The 19,356-nt window shown below is 38.9% G+C and overlaps 1 protein-coding gene across 3 annotated transcripts in view; it reads right to left on the bottom strand.

Moving 5' to 3' along the window:
- Nucleotides 1-19,356, bottom strand: part of Bbs7 (Bardet-Biedl syndrome 7) — a 41,858-nt gene extending 22,502 nt beyond the window's left edge. Inside the window, exons 1-8 of one of the 3 annotated variants that reach the window (XM_004646156.2) lie at nt 19,148-19,356; nt 15,910-15,975; nt 14,598-14,660; nt 12,041-12,216; nt 8,379-8,565; nt 5,775-5,847; nt 5,127-5,243; nt 1,318-1,448 (exon numbers count right to left, since the gene is read on the bottom strand). In XM_004646156.2, the coding sequence (XP_004646213.1) occupies nt 1,318-1,448; nt 5,127-5,243; nt 5,775-5,847; nt 8,379-8,565; nt 12,041-12,216; nt 14,598-14,660; nt 15,910-15,975; nt 19,148-19,183 (849 nt within the window). In that variant the 5' untranslated portion in view covers nt 19,184-19,356. Of the gene's footprint in view, nt 1-1,317; nt 1,449-5,126; nt 5,244-5,774; nt 5,848-8,378; nt 8,566-12,040; nt 12,217-13,761; nt 13,857-14,597; nt 14,661-15,909; nt 15,976-19,147 lie in introns of those variants that run through there. The other 2 variants (XM_023706439.1, XM_023706440.1) reach the window with 2 other exon arrangements.

Here is a 19,356-nt window from a genome sequence, read left to right as displayed (position 1 = left end):
AGGGGTGGTTTGGCTGGCTGGAGTGTTGTGGGGATCGAACTACAGCAACCTGAGGCTGACAGCTTTGTGGAAGCAGCCACTTAAAGCACTGAGCTAGGGCCAGGCCCCCTCATCATATGTTTAAATAGTTGCAATGAATATAATTTCTGGAAGTTGAAATAAGATAATCTTTTAAGCAACACTTCCCAAGTTTGTCTGACAATAATCACTTAGCATGAATCAACCAGGAATCTGTATTTTAACAAGTACTCTAAGCAACTGGCTTTCAAGTTATTTGTAAAGCAAGCAATAAATATTATATGCAGTATACATTCACACATGAATATATACAACAAAATATGTCACAAAAGGTTTATGTTACACTCTTTGGTATCTTAATTTACTTCATTTTTTAAAAAAATGCATTAGCAGTCCACCAGTGGGTTTTAACCAGCAGTTAAAAGTCTGGTAGATAATTTTCAGCAGGAAGACTAAGAACAATTGTTTTAAATGAGATTGGGAAATGCACATTAGCATCAACCCAGACAATCAACAAAACACTAGTTCACACCACCAATCCTAGAGGAGGTGCACTTATTAGCTGTTCATTAGGTTAAGTACCTGAGTTCAAGTGATAAAGACCTTTTTATTTTTTTTTAATTTTTATTTATTTTTTGTACAGGATCTCACTACGCAGGTCAGACTTGTAGTGATCCTGTTTTCAGCCTCCCCAGTGCTGGGACTACAGGCATGCACCACCACAACCAGTTTCAGTGGCCAGCTCAATGTGCCCACAGGTGGCGTCAGCACAGCATGTGATACTGGGGATCGAACCCGGTCCCTGTGCTTGCCTAAGCAGGCACTTAGTCTGCTTAGCTATCTTGCCAGCCCTATAATACATAAATCCTATTCCTATGTTTTATTTGGATAGAAACTAGAGCAAAATCTTTGATACTTTAGGAATTTATGGAAATATTTAAAAGTATGTTTTCAGTTATACTTTTAAAGTAATCTATTATTTATACTTACACAGTAATTTATACTTTTACAGTAATTGTGTGTGTGTGTGGTACTGGGGATCAAACTTGGGACCTTGTGCTTGCCAGGCAGGAGCTTATGCCACTGAGCTATATCCCTGGCCCATTTTACAGTAATTTTATTTTATATAGTAATTCTATTATTCAAACATAACAGTCTAGAGAAGAGTTTCATGACATCAAAACAACATTTTAATCCAAACACAAGATGTTAACGTATTTTCACTTAATACAATTCAAACCATCAGTTATCTCTACAATCATCTTCCAAATAATAAGCATATAGTTTTTATAAGGTTACCTGATCAAATCGTAGAACAGGTTCAGCTGCATTATCAAAACTATATACTTCCACCATTCCATCATCTCTCCCGACAAGTACATCTTTAACCCCATCACCCATAATATCAAAGCTGTCAATACACAAAATGCCTTTTAAAAAAAAAAAAGATGGAAGTGATGAGTTATTAAAAAAAACTTTGAAGTTATTCTCAAATATATGCCAAAAAGAATGAAAAATGTATATACTAACTCAGACAGGAGAAAAGAGCAGCATGAACATTATTAGGTGCCTCTTTTTCACCTGTACTTGTCAGCTTCCAGGGTTTTAAATATCTGTATGGCAATGGCTCCAAATGCGTACAGCTCTAAACTCTCCCTAGAGCTCCAGATTCACATATACAGTCATATCTTCATATACATGTTAGTATCTCAAACCTTTACATGCCTTGACTAAAAGTTTTCTGTTTACCACATTCCCTCAATATTGGTCCTTCCCTGTCAAGCCATGCAGTTATATGTAAAAGATGAGCAAGGCAATGATCCGGAGAATATTCAGAAGATTCTTTAATCTAGGAGTTAATTGGAAAGATTCTCACCCTGACTGACTATATATACTGATACCTGGGAACTAAGCAACTGCACTGCAGATGGTAATTTGTAACAGTGGTTTCATGTTGGGAGTGCCTGTCACTGTGGTATTCTGAATATGGGCGGCTTATCATGACATGCCAGTTACTGCTAAGATGTCTCTCGGGTAGGTGGATGTTCAAGAAGAAGGGGGTGGTGAATGAAAGCAAGAGACAGGAAAAGGAATATTGTGGGACTGTCCTGCTTCAAGGTTGTATATGATGAGATTTTTGGACTTATGTGCAAACATGAGAAGCATAGAATTCTTTATCCTACTTTTAAAATATAATCTAATTTTTAAATTTTATCATATTATGTAGGGACTTAAAGTTCAACATATCAATACTTGATGAAAAATACCTGTTCCTTATTATGCCTAAGATATTTGAAATGCAGTGAGATAGTGAGGTTAAGCTTGATAGCCTAAATCGTTTGATAATAACAATAAGCTTGTCTTCTGGATGGTTAACAACCTAAGTTTGCAGACCAAAATTAGAGAAAAAGGAGGGATACAAGGAAAGCCAACATTTTGGCCCTAGCCTTCTAAGGTCAATTAAGACTCAGGACATATGAGAACTTGTACTGTAACATCATGTACCTCGGTAGTGTCCCAAATTTTATGATCAAGGAGATTATGGGGCCAAAGAGGAAAGTGATCGATGACGTAGAGTGTGCCTAAGGAGAGTCACATGGGGAGAAGACACTCTCTCAGGCTTTCACAGAGAGCACATTGGCCAAGCAATGGCTGTGACTCATCCAACATGGTTGCACAGACAAAGGCTGTACAATCTGAGGTACAGGATCTCAGGATAAATCCTGAGGGGATTTCACTGACCTTCTCAGACCCAAAAGCTACAACTCTTGTTGCACAGGTCCTGCTTTACCTTGGTCTTAACCATCCAGTAGAAAAGTATGAAGACGAAATATAGGAAATAAAACCATGCTGTTAAGTTGAGCTGTGGGGGACTCAGGTCAATAATTTCTGACATTGCCAGTTAAACAGAAGACCCAATGCTATTATGGGCTACTGGACTCTTTTAGACTATTTTGTTGAGTTTACACACCTATAATACTCAATAACGGAACTTAGAAAAAATGGGGTATACCGATGAATGTCCATTTTGTATCTGTGTATTCAAAGTGTTTGGAATAGATATATAGTTGCATTCTCTTAATGAATAGAATGATTTGTTCTAATGGTGTTTGTAAATAGGATCACAAGTCCGCATCTTGTACAGCAATTAACCACTAAGAAGAATATATGCAGTGTGTTATTTGTTGAAACTGTACTTCTGATTTGATTTGAAACTGGCTCATTGCTATCTGTTTATCAATAAAACTTTGGAAAAAAATAAATTAAAATTAAAAAAAAATATTGGTCCTTCCCAAGTCTTCCCCTTTTCAATAAACTTTATCACCAATTATTTGTTCAGGCCAAAAATCTAGACTGCATCTCTCATTCCTTTCTCCTTCTCACTCTCCACATCAAATCCACCAGCAAATTCCATCTGTTCTACCTCCACAATGAAAGCAGGCTTCTTGTTTCCTTTCCATTTCTGGCCACTGTCAGCAAGGACTCGCCTCCCCTACGTTAGAGTAATTTGTAATAGCTGTAACAGTAACTTGTAAGTGTTGTCTATGTTCTCATTTTGATCTGCTTTCCCCCATCCCTCCTCCACACAGTGTATTTTGTTTCATGAATCAGATCATGCCATACTGCCACTTAAGATTCTTCAGTTGGCTGGCAACCACAGCTTGGTGGTTTAAGCGCCTGACTAGCAAGCTCAAGGACCCAGGTTCAATTCCCAGTACCACATGCCATACTGGCCCTGGGACCCCAGGTGCGCCAAATAGGCCACTGAAACGGGGCATGGTGCATGCCTGTAATCCCAATGTTGAGGAGGCTGAGACAGGAGGATCACTACAAGTCTGAACTGTGTAGCAAGACCCTGTATCCAATAAATAAAACAAACCAAAAGAAAAACTAATTGGAGTCAAGAGTCTCCAGAGACTGCCCACTGCACTTACACCAGCACTCAAGTCCTTCAAAGCTTACAAGGGCATACACAAGTGTGGTCCAGCTGTGCCTGTCCAGAGGTAGGCGTTACCACCTTGAGGCTCATTAGGACACCAAGTCACACGGGTTTTCCTGTTGTTTTGCAAATGAACCAACTAACCCCCTGCCTCAAGTCCTTTGTGTTTTTTTCTTCCTCCTGGAACATTCTTTTCCCCTATACTTTCACATCCCTAATCTTTGTTTTATAAGACCCAGCTTAAATTTCACTTCTTCTAAGACATTTTCTTTAAGCAGCTCTCCTCCCTCCACCATTACTTTCTAACACCTTTGCTATATTTTCTTTAGGTGTCTTGGTGAAGCTATCCTATATATTCACTTATTTATACTCCATATTATTTAACAAGTTTTTTAAGGGAATATATGAACATCCAAATAAACATCCTGTATGTGTAAATCCCTGTAATGTAAGTTTATTATTACTAATAATAAAATAAGTCAGAGATAAGTTCCTCTTAGGAAGATATAAATACCTCTTAGAAGGTAAAAATTATTATTATTTTTTTTTTATTATTGACTGTTTAATTAGAAAATAGCTCACAGAGATACAAGATGCAATACCCTTAGATCTGCAAAGTTGAGTTTCAAAATTTGAAAATGTTACAAAATATGTTGTCCGGTAAAAATTGTTTTTTGTACAGGGTCTCACTACACAGGTCGGACTCGCAGTGATCTTGGAAAAAAAGACTATTTCCTGACCACTGTACTTCTTGGGATCCTACCACATACTAGCAAATTCCAACTATCTACCCCAGACGATTAAAAATGTGTTTTAATAAAGAATGAAGGACATGCAATTACAAAAGTCTACCTACCTCAAATTATTATTAACATTCTTTTCAAAAAAATTATGCCTCTCGGGGCCAGGGAGATAGCTCAGTAGAATAAGTGCTTGCCTGGCAAGCACAAAGTCCTGAGTTCAATCCCTGGTACCGCAAAAAAATAAAATAAAATAAAAAGATAAATAAATTATGCCTCTAGTATGATAGACCTGATGATAAGGAAACCAGAGGTGGCTTTATGAATTATGTCTGCTATGTGAGAATAAATAAAACAGCATGAACTACTAATCTATTTTCTTAAATAACCATTGAAATTTCAGAATCTGAACCACATCGAAAACGTACCTCCCCTCTTCTTTTCATTTTGAATTTCCCACTTGTGTACTGGTTTGGATGGTGTGACCTGAATAAGTCCAAGTTTCCCATCTGATGTTCCAAATAAAACGTCTTCTCCAGAGTCACCTAGTTATAGTGAAAATGAACATTTTAATATTTTTAAAGTTATAACACATTGATGGAGCCAAGGACATAGCTCAGCAGCACAATGCCTGCCTAAGAAGTGCAGGGTCGTAACTTTGATTCCAGTACAAAAAAAAATCCACACACTGACATAAATATCTCAATTTTACTACTGTAAAAAGATGGAGGGGCTGGGGATTTGGCTCAGTGGTAGAATGCTTGCCTAGCAAGCTGGAAGCCCTGGTTTGGTCCTCGGCACCAAAAACAAAAAATAAACCTCCCCTAAAAGATGGACTATTGAAGGCGAGAATTAACATCATTTTATAACCATGACATATGACTACTCTCCATCATCTAATTTCAACATGAAGAAACTGAAAATTTAAATTAAATGACTCATTGTTTTGAGTTACTAGGAAGTTATCAGAAGATAAATGTCTCAATTCCAGTTCATGTTCTTTTTAACGTTCCCACTTTCACTTAGTATTTTTTTATAAATACAAGGTTGACTGTGAAAACAGAAATCATGATTACCGCCATTCCCATTGTGTAGTGCTAAAACACTAGGTGGACCAGGAATTTCAGCTTCATACATCACATCAGATCCCTAAAGGAGAATAAAAACTTAAAAATACAGTATAGGCATTCACAGGTAACATCAATTTTCAAACACAAGTCTTAATAATATCTAGATAAAACTACTGAAAAATGCTAAGTCATGAGTATCAACTTACATGTTAGTAATTTTGCACATATTAGCACATTTGAAAATATGAATATGTATGAAGCCCAAACAGAAAAATGTGTAAAATGCTCTATACTTTCTCCATTTTCATTTAAAATACATTGATTTACCTGAAAACTTAATTTTTAAAAAAAAATGTATGTAGTACAGGGTCTACAGGGTATCACTACATAGATCGGACTCCTAGTGATTCTCCTATTTGCAGCCTCCCAAATGCTGGGATTACAGGCATGTGCCACTACACCCAATCTCAATCACCATCTCAGTGTGCCTTGATTGGGGGCGGGGCAGGCACCACACACACAGGCTGCTGAGCTCTGCCTAAGCAGGCTCTTTATTCCACTGAGCTATTGGGATGGCCCTTGAAAACTTAATATTGATAAATTTTCCTTTCAAAAATCTCCAAGAACAAGGTATTTTTTCTTATGTCTTCTCTAGTGCTAACTTAAAGCACATGTCAGCAGATTCAAAAGTTACTTCCTAAGGAAAAGTCTGGACTTTCCTATGGGCATTCTTAAAATCTATTCCAGTTAAGAGGTAGATCACTTGCTATTCAGGTAAGAAAACCAGTAGTGGGCCAGCAAGATAGCTCAGTAGACTAAGTGCCTGCTTAGGCAAGCACAGGGACCGGGGTTCAATCCCTGGTACCGCATGTTGTGCTAGCCCCAGGCCCCCGAGCATGCCATGCCAATGAAACTGGGCATGGTGGCGCATGTTTATAATCCCAGTGCTAGGGAGGCTGAGACAGGAGGGTCACTACAAGTCTTAGTTGCACAGTGAGATCCTGTACCAAATAAATAAATAAAAAGATTTTTAAAAATAATGCAAATATACAGATATTCTGTCTATCTACCTATCTATCTGATATGAACACAAAAACATGGAATAAAACTTTAAAAAAACAACTCTGGCGTAACGGGTTGGCCTCAAAGGCAGACAGGGAACAATGCAGAGAGAAAGAGTTCCTTTCCACAAATCCTTATTTATTTTTTTGAACAATAAAAACTTGGAGAACCTGGCATAGTAGCTCACTATGCTAATTCTAGCATTCTAGAGGGTTAGGTAGAAGAATTAAAAGGTCACGTTCAATGTGGACAACTTGGCGCAATCCCATTTCACAGTAAAATAGGACTGGGGATGTAGCACAGTGCAAATGTCCTAACTTCAATCCCCAGTACCACCCCCCACAAGAATATGGATCTCCTTGTGAAAGCAGAATCCTAGATTTTGCCAGATCAGTTTCTAACTGAGTATTAGCCAATTCCTGTTAAAAGGCTATTCAAATAACTCATATTTGAAACTATAAGCTGCAAAAGAAATTATTCATTCATGTTTCTAGAATGAACCTGAAAGATTAGTTTCATTGTCCAAGGGAGACAGAGGGACACAAAAACACCAAATTTTTCCTTCTCCAAAAGGGTAGATGCCAAAACCAGGGATTTGGTTATGGGATGGGATCCCAACGAATAAAAGAGCTTAATGATGCAACCAAGGTAAAAAAAAAAAAGAGCTTGTGGTAGCATCCGTCAGCTATTAACAAGCCATTTTAAGTTTCAGTTCCACCCACCAGCTATACACTAAACTTTAAGGTCATGCAGAATATGCGTGTGACGTGTGTGTGCATGCAAGCGTTTGTGTCTTTTACAGAAAGCCACTCTCAAGATATACTGAGAACTACTGTCCCTGAAAACAGTGAAAATTCTAAGCAGACGTTTGGAAACATAAGGGCACTGAAATGATTTTCTTGTCTATCACTCACCTAAGAAATATACTGAGTGTCCTCTTTATTCTACATACTGACACAAATACTGGCTGGAAAAACTCAAATTATGTATCACCCTTTCCCAATTTGTTTCTTTGCTTAATTTGATTTTTTTTTCTTTTTTGTATTTTAGGGAAGGGTCTACAGGGTGTTCAGGGTCTCACTACTAGATGGACTCATAGTGATCTGCCTGTTTATAGCCTCCCAAGAGCTCTCAATTGCTGTCTCAGCACACCCCAAGGGCAAGGCAAGCACAGCAGGCCTGATGCTTAATTTGATATTTGGGGATGGAAAGGTGTGGAGAAAGAGAAGAAAAGGTCCTCTGGTAAAGGTCCTCTGTTGGGCAGTTCTCTGATATGACTGCATCTGCCAGTTGTGGACAGGGAGGGAGACATCTTCCTTTCTCTTTCACATACTGTACACATATGGTCTCTAAAAACTTCTGAAAGATCTCAACACACATGACTCAAGTAAAAGGGAAAAAATTAATGTATCTATTAAATTTAGAAAATCATTCTAGATACATCTTTATCCAGGATGCTTAAGGTAATAATCACTAAAATAATTTAAAATAACATTCAAAATCATTTACCTAAATTAAAAAAGTTTTAAAAATGCAAATAAGAACAACCTGTAAAACTCTGAGTACTCTGTCCTGGCACGCCAATACCGGTGTGATTCGAAGTGCTCTTTCTACTGGAAGGCAGATGACATCATTGATTTTATCCCCAGAAAGATAATAATGTTGGTCTTTGCAGTCACAATAATGGTTATAGATGTAACTTGCACTGAGAAAGAGGTCAGAGCCAGATATGTGCCTGAGAACATTAAAAGAGCAATTGAAGACAACTGTATTTTTTAAAATATACAAAATAATTATTGCAACTTATTTATATACTTCGCTATCAATTTATCACAGACTTAAAGAACATTTAAAAACTTTCCTCTTCTTTAGTTCTAGACTTAAAATACTACTACTTTCAATTTTGAGAGTTAAAAATGATAATGCCTCAGGCTTCTGAACAAAAACTAAGCTCAGAAAAATTGAAAACAAAGGATCATGTTAATCTGTCTTTATCTAACAACAGTATCAAAAAAGAAACTTTATGCATACTACCACCAAACACTGTCCTAACTGATTTACCTGTATTAGCTAAATTAATCCTCATAATCCCCTAACTAGGGAACATTTAATCCCTTTTACAGGTGACTAATCCAATGTTAACTTGCCTGATGGCACTTAACTAGTAAATAATGGAACAGACAGCTACTCGAGGAGTGAGCTCTACAGTTAGCATTCTCACTACCACATAAACTGCCTGAAAAAAATTTACTTGAAATGAATTGACTGTTATGTCAGAACTTTATCTTGAAAAAAGAAATAAAAGTTCATTTCAAAATATTTTAGCGAGATTTAAGTAATAATCATAATATGCTTAGGTTGAATTCAGTTTCTCTAGGTGGAGCTGAAATTTTCACAAAAATTATATACATATATACAAGTGTAATATAGGTTGAATAACCCTAATTTAAAATATGAAATCCAAAATGCTTCATGTGCTACCATGATGCTCAAAAAGTTTCAAATGTTTGGATTAGGGATAATCACTCCTTCACTCCAAAACTTGAAACACTACTTGTCCCAAGTATTTTAGAAAAGGTGAGACTAGGCCTATATAACTTTCAATTCTAGATTGGCATCACCATCTGATCCTAAGGAGGGTAATCTTATGTGAAGGGTTCACCTATTTCTCCACCTCTAAGGTCCACTTAAAATGTTTCCATATTGGTCAGCCGTGTTGTGCTCACCTACCATCCCAGCTACTTGTGAAGTTCATGAGTTTGAGTCTACCCTGGGCAATTTAGTGAGATTGTGTCTCAAAGTGAAAGGACAGAAAGAGCTTAAGGATGTAACTCAGTGGCAGAGGACATCTGTATTCCATTGTCACCAAGAAAAAAAAAAAAGCAAATTCAGTACTGAAATACTTGTAATAATTCTCACTGGCTCAGTTATTAAATGGCCTTACTTTGTGGCTCTGCCTATGCATAAAATACATTTTTTTTTTATGTATTTGGTACAGGGTGTACAGGGTGTTCAGGGTCTCCCTATGTAGATAGGACTCATAGTGATCCTCTTGTATTCAGCCTCCCAAGCAATGAGATTACAGGTGCACCACCATGCCCAGTCTCAATCACAGTCTCAGCGTGCCCTGGGGCGGGGCCAGCACGGCAAGCTGTGGATCAAACCTGGGCTGCTGCGCTCTGCCAAAGCAGGCGCTTTAGTCCGCTGAGCTATTTGGCCAGCCCATAAAATACAATTTTAATCACCCTCATAGAAGGTTGTCTCTAAGATTTGCAATCTCATTTCTCTACTTCTAAAATCAATATGCACTATCTTATTTTTTAAAAAATATGCATTTGCACTATCTTAGCTACAAACAGTTCAACCATTGCTAACATTGACAAGAGTAAGGACAGATCACAGCATTATCCAGGAAATGGTGAGTGAAGGTGACCAATCTTATAAGTAGTCACTTTCTTTACTGAATATTTTCAAATTACAATCTTTATTTTTCTATGAAGTCTTACAAATATGAGACTTCAGGTAACAAATTTATAAAATTTGAATAAAAAACACTGCCAGCCCATCTCTGCCGTTCTAGTAAAAACGTTTAAGAAACTGGGTAATGGGACTCTTACTGGGAAACTCTTTTCCTCATCTTAAATACCTTTCTGAATGTATTCTAACAATAAATTACCCTTAGTATGTCACAATTATCATTATCATTGGTCAATTCTGTTTATATGAGCATTTCTGAAGTGTCAGCATTCTAGCTAAAATACTTGAAATTATTTCATTTGCCACTGGTTAATTCTTAACCTCACCTAGCCAAAGTTTTAAAGCCCCAAACATCAAGAAATGTGCTGTGAATTATACAGTTAGACAGGACAGCTGTGCATTATATAGAACTCTGAACTGAATCAGTATTTCCAAATCCAAAAGTCAGGCTCCTTTATATGACTGGGCTGCATCACATTCTTTCTTTTTTTTTTTTTTGGTTCCAGGGATTGAACTCCTGACCTTAAGCCTGCCAGGGAGGTGCTTATGCCACTGAGCTAGCACCCCAACTACATCACAAAGAAAAAACATTTAAAAATAATAATAAAATGAAAAACCCACTTCTAATTCAGCAGGCCGAAGGCAAGATGAATTTCTAAGCTGCTTAAGGGGCATTTCTAAATAGCTAGTTACAAAAAGTGGGTCAGATGGACTTAAAAGCCCTTTCTAATCTCCCATGATTCAAAAGTACAAATTTAATTGCAAACTTTCAAGTATCAGCAAGTTGTTTTTTTCATTTATTTTTACCTGATTTACCTGAAATTGAGTCATCAACTTTGATGTCCAGCCTTTTAAACATTATGTTGCTATACCAAAACCACAACTAGTAAAGAAAGCAAAGGAACAGGAGCTTAAATATGTGGCCATCTTTTTGCTTTCTTTTCCTAGACCTTGATTAGGACTCATGACTGAGCCATGTAGTCAAAAACGGAAGTATTCTACATTTTACAATTAACTGTACACTTCAAAACGGCTAGTAGAGACGACTTTCAATGTTCCCTACACAAAGAAATGAGAGACGTCTAGGTTACAGATATGATGATTACCCCATTATACATGTGTACTGAAGTGTAACTCTGTACCCCATAAATATATATAATTTGAAGTGTCAATTAAAAATTAAAAGGGTTTTTTTGTATTTTAAGCAAAGGTCTACAGGGTGTTCAGGGTCTCACTACTAGATCAGACTTGTAGTGATCCACCTGTTTACAGCTTCCCAAGAGCTGGGGTAACAGGTGTGTGTCACCACACCCAGTCTCAATTGCTGTCTCAGTGCACCCCAGGGGCAGGGCTGGCACCCCAGGCCTAGGGATCAAACCCCCGGCCCCTGTGCCTACTTGCAGGTGCTTTAATCTGCTGAGATATTTGGCCAACCCTCCAAAAATTAGAAATTTTTAAAATGTAATATTAAAAAGCCAAAAAATAACTATATACATATATGCACATGTGTGTATATACTAACATTTTTAAAAGGAAAACAATAGTTCAATAGCAATCAATTTTATACTGATTCTAGGTCAAATTTAGTTTCTAATAAAATAGCTTTAGTCAACTTTATTATCCAGAAATCTATAAGCTTTGACATTTATTTTTAAGCTACATTTAATTAGATATTTTGTATCTATCCAAAACTGTAAACAGATACGTAAAAACAAAAAAGAACCATAACATACATAGCTTTAATGCTTTCCGTGAGATTTGTTTCAAAAGAAAGGAACTGCTTTCCTCTCTTTGTGAAGCCTCTGATTTCAGATCCCGAAGCAATAAAAATTTTCTCCTGCGGTGTGTTAAGAACCCCTCCTAGTTCCAGCCTTGCAATCTTCTGACCTGGTAAAGTCTTGAACACTGCCTGTAAAAATCATCCAAGAAAAGAGTAAATATACAATTTATTTTATTGCGAACATCTTTCCTTTACCATAGAAAATGCTATATAGCATTGTCATTTTACCATGTAGAAACATCATCAGATAAAAATGTATTAAATTTAATGGATCTTCTGGATTTTTTTCTAGCTACCCTTAACCAGTGGAATATTTATTCCCAAACATATTTTTTAAATATTACTTAAGTCTACACTCTTGCAACTCCAAGTACAGTTCATTAACCAGTAACGTTGTGATTAAATTTATTAAATATGCAGATTCAAGCTCAATCCCAGATCTACTGAATGAGAATCTGCATTGTAACAAGATCCTCCAACTGGTTCCTAAACACATTGAAGTCTGAGAAGCACACAGTCCACCTGGCAATTCTTCAGTTAGGTTCAACAGACAATGACTTTTACATATTAATCATCTTCTTCAAAATCTCCTCAATGTTTTATAATTTTTTTTGAGAAAGGGTCTAGCTATGTAGTTCAGACTAATTTTAGACCCTCTGTGCAGTCCAGGCAACTCCCAGCAATACTCTGGCCTGCAGTGCTGGGATTACAGGCATGTGTCCCCGTGGACTACTCTCCAATGTATATAGATTTTAGTAAATGCTGGGCATGGTGGCACACACCTGTGATCCCAACACTCGGGAGGCAGGGACAGAAGGATTACCTTGAGTTCAAGACCAGCCTGAACTATATAGTGAGACCCTGACCCAAAAAGCCTAAGGCCAGCCACATAGCTCAGCAGACTAAAGTGCCTGCTTAGTGGCTGGGGTTCCCCTGACCCTGGGGCGCTCTGAGCCATTGATTGAGCCTGGGTGTGGTGGCACACACCTATAATCCCAGCACTTGGGAGGCTGAAAACAGAAAAATCACTACGAGTCCTATCTATGTAGTGAGACCCTGTACACCCTGCAGACCCTGTCCTAAATTCATAAGGAAAAAAAAAAAAAGAACTACCACCACCATAAACTAGTCATAAAGGACTATAGAATGTACTGAAAAATGTGACTACATATGATTAATGCCTTAACCATATCTCTTTATTTAATAAGAATAACATTATCACTAATTTTTTCTGGTTATTTTCCATTTTATTATTTATATCAGTTTTCCTCCCACCACTCTGACCTCTCTATACTAAGAACAAAGTCTCCTGGAGGACATGTGAATAACAAAGAGATTATGGTTTTGGTAGTTTTGACTATCTGTTTTGGAATTCTATATGATATAAAATGAATATTCCAGTATAACTCTCTGACCTACCTCTTATAAGCTATTACCTATGATAATGATGATATAATGGTAATCACTTCCTTGATTAAGTTAGAACACATGGCAAAGGCGATGGAAGAGTCATTTCTGAGTACACAATGTTATCAAAGGCTGTGCTTTTAAGACCCCACAGACTGTCCTGCTAGCTTTAAAAAGTCAACCTCCCATGCTGTGGGAGGGACTGCAAGGGTACCACATGGCAAGGAACTGGGGAACCTCAAGTTGGAGAGTGAACACAGCCCCTACCTTACAGCAGCAAGAAAGCAAGGACTTCAGTTCTTCAATGGCTAGGAAACTAATTCTGCCAGTGACCACAGGCACATGGACCAGGACCCCAAGCTCTAGGAAGAACCCACCATGCTGCAATAGCAGCGCAGGCCCAGACCCCTGACCACAGAAATTAAGAAATAATAAACATCTGTTGTCTGAAGTCCCTAAAGTCAAAAAGCACTTTGTGAAAACAGCACAGAAAGCTATACATCACGATGAGCTGCCAAAGGTGTTTCACACTTAGCTAGCAAATGACTTGGGCTGGACTGCAGCCTCATGCTTCATCCAACTACAGTCATTCCTCAAAATGTGCAGGGCACTGGTTTGAGGCTCCACCACAAAAACCAAAACCCAACTGAATGAGTCCTTTGCATAAAAAAGCATGGTATTTTAAAATAACCCATGCACATCCTCCCGTGTACTTTATTTATTTGGTATAGCGTCTCGCTACACAGTTCAGACTCACAGTGATCCTGTCAGCCTCCCCAGCGCTGGGTCTACAGGCATGCACCACCACATCCAGCTGCAGTATACTTTAAATCATCTCTAATTATAATACTTAATACAATGTAAATTCTATGTAAGCAGCTTTTATACTGTCTTTTCTGGGGAATAATGACAAAAAAGTATACATATGTTCACTGTGGATACAATTTGCTTTCCCAAATATTTTTGATCCTTAGTTGTGAAACCTATAGACAGAAAATGTCAGCTGCACTTCCTTCTAACCCATTTTCTACTGTCTGTAAGTTTCCACTGTGAATAAGCTCACCATTTGTTTTTGGAGAAACCTTTGCCCCGAAGCCACTTACCACTGCTTCTCCCTTCTTCATACCAAAGCATGTAACTACTCCATCATGAGCTCCAATAACCACCTGTGACACAGAGATGAGAATCTAAGATTGCTAACAGAATTCAATATAGCTTCGTAGTCCACACTGCACTAATATGTAAAAATCACTATCAAGTTAAAGTGTAGCACAAAGAGGAAGAGTCATAATCATCTAAAAACACTATGTAAATATCTTTCCTTATGTTCAATTATGTCTGTGTGAGCTAGATCATCTTCCTATATTTCAACCAAAATAATATTTCATAATAGGTTAAATGCAGAAAAACACAAGAACTCATCTCCCTTCACTATGCCAGTTACAAAATAATTTGCCAAAACATATCACTATTCTAAATTCCTTTTGTTCCTGTTAAAAATGTGTTAATTAGAGCCAGGTATAGTGGCACATGCCTGCCTCCCAGCACTCAGGAGGCTGAGGCAGGAGGATCACCGTGAATCTGAGGCCACCCTCATCTATATAAGTGAGGTCAAGGTCGCCTGCACACAGGAAGGCCCTACTCAAAAAGGTGTTATTTATGTAAACATGTAATGGGTTTAATTTTTACTGTTGTTTTTCTTTTTTGACAGAACCAGGGATTGAACTCAGGCCCTCCATCTCCCAGGCCCCTGAGTTTAATTTTTTAATAAAATATTTTAAACATTTCTTAGTTTTAATTTTAATATAGTAGGCATTGATACCACATACACAAATAAAGTTCCTTGGGATCTTGAGTAACTTAAATAAATGTGTAAAAGGGTTCTAATACCAAAAAGTTTGAGAAGCAGTGATCTACTAAGCTAAGTAAATTATTATCAGAAACCTATTAATTTATCTTGATAAAATGTTAACATAGTAACATATCTTTTGCAGCTAGTAAAACAGCCTACTAACCTACTAAGAAATTATGATTTTATAGAAATCACAGGATCAATAATTATATTAAAAATCAATAAATACAAAGATCAGCATCAAAATGATGACTTACAACGTAAGGAAGGTTAAGAAAACTTTTTCTATGATATTATATTTTATCTTTTTTATGTACATATGTTGCTATACACATTACCAAAAAATGTATGATATTTACCAAGTTTGCATGTATGATTTACTAATTGTGCATAATTTTAATGTTCCAGAAAATTACTATATGTAAATGTCCCTTGGTATTCCAACTTCTATGCAAATAAAAAAGAAATTCACTTCTATTTTAACCTTAGCATTTTTAAAAGGCAAACTTGACAATAAAGAGGGGAGCCTATCAGAGAGGGAGAAATCACTATCAATACCATACCTTTTGTGTAGCTCTAGACTTTGAGGCAGGAAGGAGCTTCATAGTCTTCTGGGAGGTCACTCCCACCTATGGAAAACACCAGATTCCTAGCAAATGTTTTCTAGGACAAAATTCTCCATAATTTAAAGTTATTATATTACAGGTTCAAAAGATCAAACCAGAAGATCAGATCATAGTGAGGCTTTTGTTTACTAATAAAATGAGTGATATATTATCAGCAATGAAGTTATTTTCTAATGAAATATGTCACAAGCCAGGTGCAGCAGAGCATGCTTGTAACCCTGGGTACTCAGGAGGGTGAGGCAGGAAGATTTCAAGTTCAAGCTTGGACAACTTAGCAAGACCCTGTCTCAAAAAATAAAAAAGGTTTACTGGTACAGTGCCCCTGGGTTAGATCCTCTAGGACTGTTGAGAGACACAAAGACAGCCCATCACGCAGTAAGATAGCCCTCCCTTCAGGGAGGAAGGGCACAAAAGTCAGAATTTAAGAAATAACCAAAAATAGATGTTTCCTACAAGTCTGTCAAACTAAAAAGAAGTATGTGACATTACTGGTGACTGGCTTCATGAAAATATTTTCAGAAGCTTTTTCAAATTTCATTGAGTTGTTGAAGATTTCTTGTAAAATTATTAAAACTCGAAATAGATTACTTATTTAAAATGTATTAAATGGCAAAGTATTTATTTTTAAGAAATAATTTAATAAAAACTTATTAAAATGGCCAAGTATTTACTTTCAGCTAAACTGCCAAACACGCTGGTAGAAGTAACACCCGATCGCACTGATGAGGAAGAGCTCAGAGCAAGGCAAAGGCACAGCTTGCTCAACAGGGACTGGGCTGGAAGGTCCAGCTGCAGAGGAGGGGTCCTGGGAGAGCTCACGGCATACACGCCTGCCTGCCAAATGAAGGTTCTGAGTTCAAGCCCCACTCCAAAAAGATAAATAAATACATAAATATGTAAATAAATACACACATAAAAATGTACAAAACTGGGAGTGGTGGCACACACCTGCAATCCCAGCACGTGGGAGGTTGAGACAGAAAAATAGCTGCAAGTTTGAGACCAGCCTGGGGGCTACAAAAGTGAGTACAGGGCCAGCCTGAACTACACAGTGAGACCCTGCCTCAAAAAAATAAAAATAAAAAGGAGGGGACAAGTGGGAGACAACAGAGCATGGAAGAACTTCCACACAGCAAGATACACACAGCAAGATGCAAGATTTTATTTTGCATCTCAGGAAGGAGTATTAAAGTTTGAAGTAATGTGCTCAGCTTGCATTTCAAAAACATCAGTCTTAGCATGCAATATGAAAGATGGCTCAGGGGAAGATTAAGCTGAAGCCTGGAAACCCAGTTGAAATATTCCAGTTATCCAAGTAGGAGACTACGAGTAGCAGAGCTGAGGGTAATGATGGAGAACAATGGTTCAGATGCAGTGACATATTTAGGTAATAATGTGAGAGAAAATTTAGAATTTAAGTAAAAGCCTGTCAGAATGCCAATCAAGACCAAGCAGATCTGATAACAGAACATTTTTTGTATTAGCCTCACTAACAGGTGGTCTTACAAAGTAACTTCAAATGTTCCTTTGTATAACCTTTTTCTTTACTGCCTTCATGTAACTAGTGTAATGTAACTTAGAACATAAGAGAACATTTCTTCATCCGTGTAACCTGTGATGATGAGCCCACCAATGGCAGGCACTGAATTTGCCTTCTTACTTTCCATTTAAAAGCCCTCAAGTGGGGCTGGGGATATAGCTTAGTGGCAGAAGTGCTGCCCTGGCAAGTGCAAGATCCTGAGTTTGACTCCAGGCACTCACGCACACACACACACACACACACACACACACACACAAAATAAAATCCCTGAAGCCCAAAAAACCAGGCTCTGACTCTTTTGGAGAGGTCCTAGTCAGAAGCCCACCAGTGAATAAACTGCGTCCTTTACTGCTGTTTCTTCCTGTTTGGTCTGTTTTCTGCAACAATAAAAGCAAGACCCAACCAGTTAGATGTGGATAGTATTATAGGGGGAAGTGTCTATCATAACTCCCAGAGAAGCTGAGAGGCAAACATTTGTACTGGTAGCTAAAATAGGATGGCTGAAAATGGAGGAAACGGGGAATTGGGAGAAGAATTCTCATTCTCAGGCTGAAAGGCAGTGTAGTGTAACAGAACGGTTGCAGCGCTAGAGTCCAAGACCTTGATTCAAAGAGCAACTCCATCATTTTTAGCTGTTGAGCAAATTATCTTGAGTCCCTGAGTCCCCCATTTCTAATATTACTTATTTTTTAAATGTTTGTGGGCCGGGAGATGGCTCAGTGGAATAAGCGCTTCCTTAGCAAGCGCAGGGGCCTGAGTTCAATCCCCAGTTCCGCCAAAAATAAATAAATAAATGTTTGTGAAGATTGTGTACTATACGAGGCATGATTTTTTAAAAAACCCACGGTGTTTAATTTTTTTAAGTTATGACAAAAAATGACACTTTCCATCAATCTCCCTCAAAATACTCCCACTCACTTCAAGCACACTTATTCCATCTTTCCTGCCACTTTTTGAAGCAGTTCTTCAAGTCCTCTTTCCTGACTTTTACAAGCGGTGACTAAAAATACGGCGAATGCTGCTGCTGACAACCATCCAACAGAAAGGCAGACTCGTGGAAATACTGCGGCGTGGCCTCGTCCACCTAATTCTGCAGACCTAGCCCCGCGGGACTTCTGGCTCCTCCCCAAGCCAACCCGACCATGGAAGGTAAGAGCTGCACAGATTCAAGACGCGGAGGCTGTCACGACAGTGCAACTAAACAGGCAGCTAAGCGGACGCGGAGAACGGCCCCAGGGAAGGGCCGGAACGAGGGGCTCGGAGCCTTCGCGGCGAGGGGAAGCACTCAGAGGGGGTTACGGCAAGGAGCCTCCCGTTCACAGTACTTTTCCATCAGCCCTTGCACTCGACAGTCTTGAGCCGCGGGGGTAACAGCTCTTGCTGTTTTCCTGGCATCGGTCAGGTCCTCGGAGCGGGAGAGGAGCAGGCAGAGATGAGATTTGGGGTCAAGGAGGAGAAGGCAGAGGAGGAGGAGAGGCCGGGGCACACCCCAGGGGACCTCTGAGCGTCCCAGGACCCGCGCCGGCCTGCGGGGCGTGGCCGCTCCTTTCCGCCCCGCCCCCCCGCCGCGCCCCGGAGCCGCCCCTCGCCCCGCAGACCCGTCTGGCGCCCGCCCGCGCCCTCTCCCCGGTTTACCTGCAAATAATCCACTCGGTGTAAGGCCATATTCATGACCTCTGCACGAGGAAGGCGGGCAATGCAGGCCAGACCTGGGCTACAGAGGATACCGAGCCCAAGCGTTCAGGCCTAGACTCGGGACCCAGCCGCCTTCCCTCAGAGAGACCAGCGCTACCACCAAGCTACACCCGCCGGGAGTCGAGGCAGCGGCGCCCGGCGTTACGTCA

Source organism: Octodon degus, unplaced genomic scaffold, assembly GCF_000260255.1.
Source record: "Octodon degus isolate 3935 unplaced genomic scaffold, OctDeg1.0 scaffold00256, whole genome shotgun sequence".
Classification (NCBI taxonomy): Eukaryota; Metazoa; Chordata; class Mammalia; order Rodentia; family Octodontidae; genus Octodon; species Octodon degus.
The sequence above is the reverse complement of the archived record's forward strand: the minus strand, read 5'-3'. Positions and strand labels throughout refer to the sequence as shown.